The sequence below is a fragment of the Genypterus blacodes genome, unplaced genomic scaffold (assembly GCF_046128005.1).
Source record: "Genypterus blacodes isolate CSIRO-AG114 ecotype Tasmania unplaced genomic scaffold, CSIRO-AGI_Gbla_v1 ptg000067l_1, whole genome shotgun sequence".
Taxonomy (NCBI): domain Eukaryota; kingdom Metazoa; phylum Chordata; class Actinopteri; order Ophidiiformes; family Ophidiidae; genus Genypterus; species Genypterus blacodes.
The window spans coordinates 14,115,307-14,123,211 of record NW_027466879.1 but is presented as its reverse complement, the minus strand read 5'-3'; the positions used below and the strand labels follow the sequence as shown (position 1 = coordinate 14,123,211).

Here is a 7,905-nt window from a genome sequence, read left to right as displayed (position 1 = left end):
CACTCATCATATCATCTTTATCATCTTTTCCTTCTACATGAGGTTGGTCCTGTGTGCGGTCAGAACGGCTGGGTGGCATTCAGTACATTCAGGCTGCCCACGTGTGTGTTGCTGCTGCAGAACAATGCTTCATCACGCTGAGAACATGCGGAAGCTGCGTGTCGCTCCTGTGTTCACCGTCTGTCGGCACAACAAAATGAGAACACTGTCAATAGAAACACGCCCTTTGTCCTCAGAATTCACACACACCTTGTCAAACCTGCATGCAAATATGTGGCTTTCACTAAAGGCTGTAACCAAATACATCCTCAGGTTTATTCCCAGGGTTGCAAACAGGTCTGAAAGCCCACATGGTCAGTTTTGAAATAGTTGAAATGTTTAAATTTAAATTACAGCTTAATCTCAGAATCCATGATCAGTTTTATTTTATTTATTAGTAAGAAACAAAATGAGTGTGTGCATGCCTTGTGCACGCAGTGAATTGTTTCACCACACACACACACGTTCACACACACACGTACACACACACATTCATATCCTCATTAACAGTTAGCATTGTTACTTCATTGTTTGTGAAATAGGGAAGGGCGTCTGTTTCTCATGCAGATCACCGCTTCCAGTTCCTTCTTTTTGAATCTAAATACTGCACAGACATTTCTGGTAAGAGGGACAACTGCCTGATTATGACTTCATCTGAGTGATGTCATCCAACAGGTTATTGACTTAACCCTGCTGACCAACTGACAAACTTTTGATTCTACGTTTGGTTCCAAAGTTATCGATCAAATCCAACTTCTGCAGCTAAAACGTGACATAAACAATGACAGCAGAGTTTATAACTGAGGGAGGACTTTGATGTTTGATGTCTTGACATGAAGATGGAGATGAAGATGAAGATGAAGCTCAAAACCATTTGTGAAAACAAACTGAAACCACCAAATCATCAGGTAAGTCCACTTTATTGAATTTAATGTAAATGTGAAATACCAAGTCCTCTATTGTAAGAGGCAGTTTGAAAGCGAGACTATGCAACTCCTTATCACACCGGTCTGATTTGAATAAACAGGTCTGACTGTGGGAGACTCCCAGTGGAGAGAGGAAAGAGCCTGCAAATGCAAAACTTCCCCAAACCAACAAGCTAAATGAAAATGGAGCAACTGGCACCAGTAAAGGGAATTTCCCTCACACTTCATATTCTGTTGGATTACTGATTGGAGTCACTGTTGAAGGTTTTTGGTTTGTCCTCAAGATCTCCACCGAATGTGCAACTGGAGGGTGTGGTGGTGGCGGAGGTTGCACGCGGCGCCACACTGGGCGTTGGAGCATGAAGTCAGGATTGCCTGAGTTGTGGTTATGAGCTCATTATCTAACTTTTACAGAAATATATATGCGTGACTAAAATGATCTCTGGCCACATTACAGATGTTACCTAATCTCGCTTTACAGTGCTGTGGATGTTTTGTGTCGGATGAAGTGTGTGTTCGGCACACAATAACTAGGCTATACTATCATATATTATTATAAATGTAAATATATAATTATAATTATTATATAATTTACATTTTAAAGTAGGTATGTATACAGTCCCAGTAGGTTCTCAATCCTGAACTTTGAGTACTACAACGCTGTATGTGTGTCCATCTCTCCCTGCGCCACACACACCTGATTTAGCCCATCGGGTGTGTGTGGAGCTGGGAAAGACGGAAAACATGCATTGATGTGTGTTCCAAGTCCAGCACAGAGAACTACTGATGTAAACATATTCTAGTAATTATGAAGACATGTCGGTTGACAGAAAAGTGTGGGGTCGTACAGAGTAAACATGAGGATCCAGGAAGTAGAAATTGATTATAAAACCCGTACAGGGAACAAACACACCCTAATGCTGTGTAAGGTGATGTGACCTTAAAGAGTGTTCAAGATCAGATCAGAGGGGAGTGAGACAAAAGGAAACACACTGGAGAAACACACACACACACACACAGACAGATATGATGAGATCGGCTCCTCAGGCTCCGTTTTCCTGACAGACTTCTGGACGTGCATCATGTTCACACCATGGTTTTCAGCTTGAACATTCATAAACAGAAGGCAGATCAGTGCCCTGAACCTCACAGCTCCTCCCATCATCTTTGTCTGAAGCAACTTCTTCAGTTGTATTCACACAGAATGCAATATGTGTCTGCATTTCTAAAGAATTTGGCTTTAAGTCTACATCCAAAAATGGGTCAAAACATTGCTTCTTTAATTGAAGCTCTAATTTCAAAGTCAAAGCACATTCTGCTGTTTCAGTGTGAATACAAACTGATGTTGAATTCTCTTTATTTCTGCGCCTTCTTCATCTCCTTCAGGATCTGCACAAAGAAACACAGACAAAATCATTTCTTTCATCCCAACAGTCAGAAATATGCAGGTGTGAGCCTCTTTACATGGTTACCACGGTGCCACCATCAGGCTGAGCAACCATGTGTGACAGCAGACGTTTAGGTCTCACAGTAAAAAAGCACATATGGGGTCAGGGGTGTCAGGGGTCAGGGTAAGGATATAATCTGTGTTAAATAAAATACACTTCACACTGACTGACCGTGTCTGCGCTGGGAAAAGATCCTGTTTCCAGTTTGGAGTAGACCAGCTTCCCATTCACCTTCACCTCAAAGCTTCCTGCGGGAATCACAAAATAAAAGCACTGAAATGTGTAAGGACATGGTTCATATGAGGACATACATCACAATAAGCCTCAAGCCAGTGCCTTTCAAACTGCACAGCTGCACGTTTGTGCTAGTAAGAGATGTTATATGTATAGTATCTGTATAAATCAAATACAGTATATTGGAAAGGAAGCAACTTACCATTCCCCCCGGTTCTTCCATTTATTTTCAGACCGGGCCATGCCTGTTTTAAGTCGCTGGCCAGTTGACGGAAGCGTGAGGCGTGACCTCATCCGCTACTGTAATACCAAACAACACAACAGGGACAAAATTCAGCACAAACAACCCTCTTACTGACTCTTTAGAAGTTAGATTTGCTTAGTGTGTCTTCTTGTAGGTATCGCATTTAAACCTGTTTTAGCATTCACATTTATTAATTGCAGGCGCAGGTAATTTAGCTGATCAAACTGAGGCTGTTACAGGCTTGAAACAATCCCTTTTCAGAGTTGGAATAAAGGGAAAGACTCACCAGTATTCTACATTGACTTCCATGGTTTTGCAGGGCGATTTCCTCCGAGCTGATGCAGAGCTGCGACTGTTTGTGTTCAGAGGTGAGCTGTGTAACGTGCAGAGTCATGATTGGGACTTTTAGTCTTTCATACACGAAGCCAAACCACACCCAGTGGGTTGGGAAACCAGTCTGTCTACTGCGTTTGTGCACAACAACACACAACGCCCTCATGAAGTGTTTCTTACAGCAGTCACAGATCGGGATCGTCTACACGGATCAGTTACACAGATCAATTACACAGATCAAGCCACATGTTTGTTACCTCATCAGGGAGGGAGGTTGTGTTTGTGCGCCTGTTGGTTCATCAGCAGGACCCAGGAGAAAAACTGATCTGCATGAAAGTTGATGGGCAGGTTGGACATGATGAAGGGGAAAATCCATTAATGTTTGGTTTAGACGCAATGTCTGAACCCAACTAGAATCAAAATGATTGTCCCTCCTGCATTAATAGGGTCAATCTGCTTCACCCAACACATTTTGAGTTTTTTCCAACATCTCCTCCAACAATTTGGGGTCAATTGTTTGAGGATTTGACCTGTCTGCTCCAGGTTTGGACATTTGTTGATATTCCTTAATGTTTTGCAATATTTGACGGCCAAAGTTGGGTGGGCGTGGCTTATTCCTAAAACAGATAGATGAGATGGTTCCCTGTAAGCAAACTTGGGGAACTACTTACGTAAACAATGAAACATCAATCAACATGATGGTGGCGTTACAAACAAAAGTTACATTTTGTCAATAACGTGGTTATGTCTGTTATGTAATAATTGAACTCCTTGTCTAGACTTAGACAAATCTAGAGTTGACTAGAGTTGTTACTTCCTCAATCAGAAAGTCAGTAAATTAAGGAACAAGATCTGCTTTGTTAGGCTTGGAGGAGTTATGCACTTTTAGCAGTGGTAGAAGCAGAAGCAGTGGCTTCACAGTTGCAGTATAGGATGGAATTAGAGAGTACTTGTTTATCAGCCATCTGATTATAAGCAGGCAGGTGCGTTAACGTCGGGCACACACACACATCAGGCTTCATTCAGAACGTATCAGACGAGTCAAACGCCTTTGTTTTTGTGTGTCAGCCCGACTCAGGAGTCTGCGGCCTCATTACAAACATCAAACCCTCTGCCTCCACCTGCGTACCGCTCAGATTTACCAGTTCTCATCTTACATGATTGACTCATAGTAGTATTGGAAGTACAAACATTGGTGGTAGAGATCCTGTTCTGTATGTGAATCATGGCTGAATGAGCTCCACTAATATACGCTGCATCTTAAGCTGCAGAAGATGAGCCGTCATCCATCACGCTACTGACACAGAGAACATTTTAACATTTTAATAGTTTAAAATGAGATACAGTACAAAATATATACAGTCATACCCTTACGTTTCTCATTTCCCCTGAATAAAATATTTGAATCTGCTCCGCTCATGCCAGATAACGGTATCTATAAGATACACTAGATCTTAATTTCCTCATACAATTTTTGATGACAAAGATAAAGCAATAGTACCTTTGTAACACGAACATGAACATTTTTGGTGGACACACTTTGAAGTTTCGATACAATAAAATGACATACATGTTTCTGTAAAAGTTGCATTGCAATCTGCCCATATTTTACAAGATTTTCAAATTCATGTATATTTTCCATTAACTAAGAGACAAAAAGAAGTGATACAAGTCTTCTATGTACATTTATAAAAACGTGCTGGCAAACTGCAGCCCTGCAGCGTGACTCTCAGCAGGCTTTCCTTTGTCAAGCTGCTGTAACAGAGATGTACAATGCACTTAGATTTGTTTTATTTTTTTTTCTTTAAACAAGGCAACTTCTCAAACTTTATAATAAATAACAGACCCTCTGTAGTGACATTGTACCTGTTAATATCCAGTTCATATATATATATATATATATTTATATAACATAATGGTGTACAAAATATCTTTAAAACTTTCCCCCGTTTATGTATTAAAAAAACATTTCTTTCCTTCCATGATGGTTGAATTGTATGTGATACAGCATGTGGGACCGACGGAAACATTACACAGTCTACATGCACAGGTTTCCATGGAAACACTGGTGTGATTCTTCCAGTTGATTGGATCGTCCTGCTCCTTGGCTTAGACTTGAACTTGCTGGGGACGACGCAGCCTCGGGATCTCTCCGCGTTCCGGGTGGGAACCCGATCACAGCATCAGTCGCATGGATTGGCGGGACTCCTTGCCCGCCCCACCGCCCGAGTTGGACGGGTCCTCTTGCGGGAATGTCACCTTATCGGGCGTGTAGTCGTTTCGCTTCAGATCTGGCAAACGTGAAGACAGAGGGAGGAAGAATGAATATCAGGCGACAAAACTATCTGGAGTGAACAGGGCGAGCAGAATACAGATAGCATGTAGTTCCACTGGGGGCCTGTGTTACTGAAACGTTATCTGAAATGCATAAAGCTCTTCCATATGTGACCCCATCATCTCAGCGTTGCTTTGTGAGGAACCCTGGGAGCATCACTCACCGGGAAGTTTGAGTTTCCGACAGCAGGAATTACAGTGGTGCTTTGCGCGGAAGTTCCTGATGGCATCGTCCCCGAGGTTGGCGGGTCCAAAGATCATGTCGTACGACCTGGAGGAGCCACACAGCAGCGGTTAGGCACAACATCACAGTCTGACTGCATTTGTCGGGCACAAAAGGAGGAGGAGGAGGAGGAGGAAGAGGAGGAGGATTTGTGTGAGGAAACACAGCACTTACCCCTTCTCACCGCTCTTTATGACTGAAGGATCTGTCAGGATCTCCCCAACCCCTACACACAAACAAACACACAAATAAGTTATAATGCAGACTAGTTTGTGAGTTTATTGTGGTAGATTCTGAAGTTATTGACAAAATGTCACTGTTGATGTTTTAGCACCACTACCAGATCGACAAACTGTTCTGGAGGTGTGTGTGTGTGTGTGTGTGTGTGGACTCGTGGCCCCTCTTACCCTGCAGGTCGAGCACCAGCAGCTCTCCTCGTGTGTACTCGTAGGTCCAGTGGCTGAAGGCCAGCATGGTCTCCTCCAGCAGGTTGGTGGGGACGATCTCATCGCCGTTGTTGTTGTTGAACTTCCTGAACTCCCCGGTGATGCACTCTTCTATGGCAAACCACTGACCAGCAGAGTGACAGTAGAGCAGGAACACCTCCAGGAACCTGCAAGAGAGGGAACGGCTCTTAACTCAAAGTCTACTGAGAATCTAATTGATTTATGAGTTTTTAGAAGTTGAGGCCTCGGCAACAACAACAACAACAACAATTGTGACGTGACCCAGTTTGGGAGATTTTCCCAGTTTAAGAATCTGGATCAGCAATAATCTAGGGTTTGTTACTCAGAGTCAGCATAGGCCAGGAAGTGTGTGTCTGTTGGACTGGTTCATGTTGATACTTGCCAATATCCATCACTCAACTTCTACCAAATAAATGAGTGTTACTTTGCCACACCTTGTGTGTGCACAGATGAATGATGGGTGCGTTTACCTTGGTGAATAAGGAATTGTCTTCGGCCTGATTTGGTTGAAGGCAAATGTTAGCTTCTGAGCAGCTCGTTGTTGTTGTATTTCCTGGAAGAACACAGAGGAACGCTGTTAAAATACACCTTAAAATAGCCACAGTACCTCACCTCTGTAGCACAAACACACTTCCTGTGGTGGCACAATGCTTCAGATGTCAAAGTTGCAGCGCTTTAGGCTGTGAGGCTACAGATCCTTTTATTCTACTAGACTGTCTGCGTGCTTCATATCAGTCACAACACTCTCCAATCTCACTAAAACTACGAGAACTGCGATGTTGAACATCTCACACAGAGCGGGAGAATGTCTTGTAGAATGTGTTCCCACTGTGATGTTGCCTTTGTGTGGTCCTTACCCTGAGACAAAGGTGCAGCACCGTCTCCTCCTTGTAGATGCTTTGCCAGGTCTGGACCACCTCGGGTAGGAAGGACTTGACTATGTACAGGTGTCCTGGTTTGAGGATGTCGTACTCGGACCAGGTGCAGAGCACTTTGAGGGCCCGTCTCAGTCCTCCGCCCATCTCCTCCTTGCTGAGGAACTCTATTTTGGCGCAGAGGCCCCGCTGGGCCCAGGAGGACATGCTGTTGTTAATGGTGTTGGGTGAGCTCTCCTCCAGACGGTACACGGTCACCGGCTCCCCTAAAGGAAAGAACGGAATGAATCAGACTACGCTGCCTCAGTGTCCATTTGCTCAACGGGCACACTGGCCTCCTCCTGCGTTTACGCAACAAATACAAGTCTGAGAACAGCAGTCCGTTTGATTCCATGATTTGTGCTTTTCATTGCATTAAAAGGACAAACACTCTTATCAAGTGGATCCAAACGAACAAAACCTACGTAGGTCGTTTTCACAAATCCCCCTCATGCTTCATCGCCTCAATTCAGAATGCTTAAAGGTTTTTTTGTTGGCAAGTAGGAAGCAAAAACGCTGAAAAACTCACAGGCACAGAGCCGTTGGCAAACATTTGTCTATTTACACAACCAGATGACACAGATCACGAGCACCAACCAATCCCCCGTGTGCCAATATTAATATCAATGGGTGTTTTTATCATTTTAGTTTCTCTGGCTGGACGGGTTTTTCCAGATTTCTACAGCCACTTATTTACTTTAGCTGCTTGTCATGCGACAACGTTCGAAGCGGCTAAAGTCCAG

The 7,905-nt window shown here is 43.5% G+C and overlaps 1 protein-coding gene and 1 long non-coding RNA gene across 3 annotated transcripts in view; both read right to left on the bottom strand.

The window, feature by feature from the left end:
- Positions 1–2,580: 2,580 nt before the first annotated feature.
- Positions 2,581–3,336, bottom strand: LOC143005056 (uncharacterized). Its single transcript, XR_012964002.1, has 3 exons — positions 3,178–3,336; positions 2,850–2,947; positions 2,581–2,661 (listed from the first exon to the last, which is right to left on the bottom strand). It is a non-coding gene; the product is annotated as an uncharacterized LOC143005056 (long non-coding RNA).
- A 1,196-nt stretch (positions 3,337–4,532) lies between these two features.
- Positions 4,533–7,905, bottom strand: part of trpm7 (transient receptor potential cation channel, subfamily M, member 7) — a 31,564-nt gene continuing 28,191 nt past the window's right edge. For both annotated transcript variants that reach the window (XM_076155302.1, XM_076155303.1), the window contains 6 exons: positions 7,106–7,389; positions 6,719–6,801; positions 6,189–6,394; positions 5,956–6,007; positions 5,723–5,829; positions 4,533–5,515 (listed from right to left, as the gene is read on the bottom strand). In XM_076155302.1, the coding sequence (XP_076011417.1) occupies positions 5,400–5,515; positions 5,723–5,829; positions 5,956–6,007; positions 6,189–6,394; positions 6,719–6,801; positions 7,106–7,389 (848 nt within the window). In that variant the 3' untranslated portion in view covers positions 4,533–5,399. The remainder of the gene's footprint in view (positions 5,516–5,722; positions 5,830–5,955; positions 6,008–6,188; positions 6,395–6,718; positions 6,802–7,105; positions 7,390–7,905) is intronic.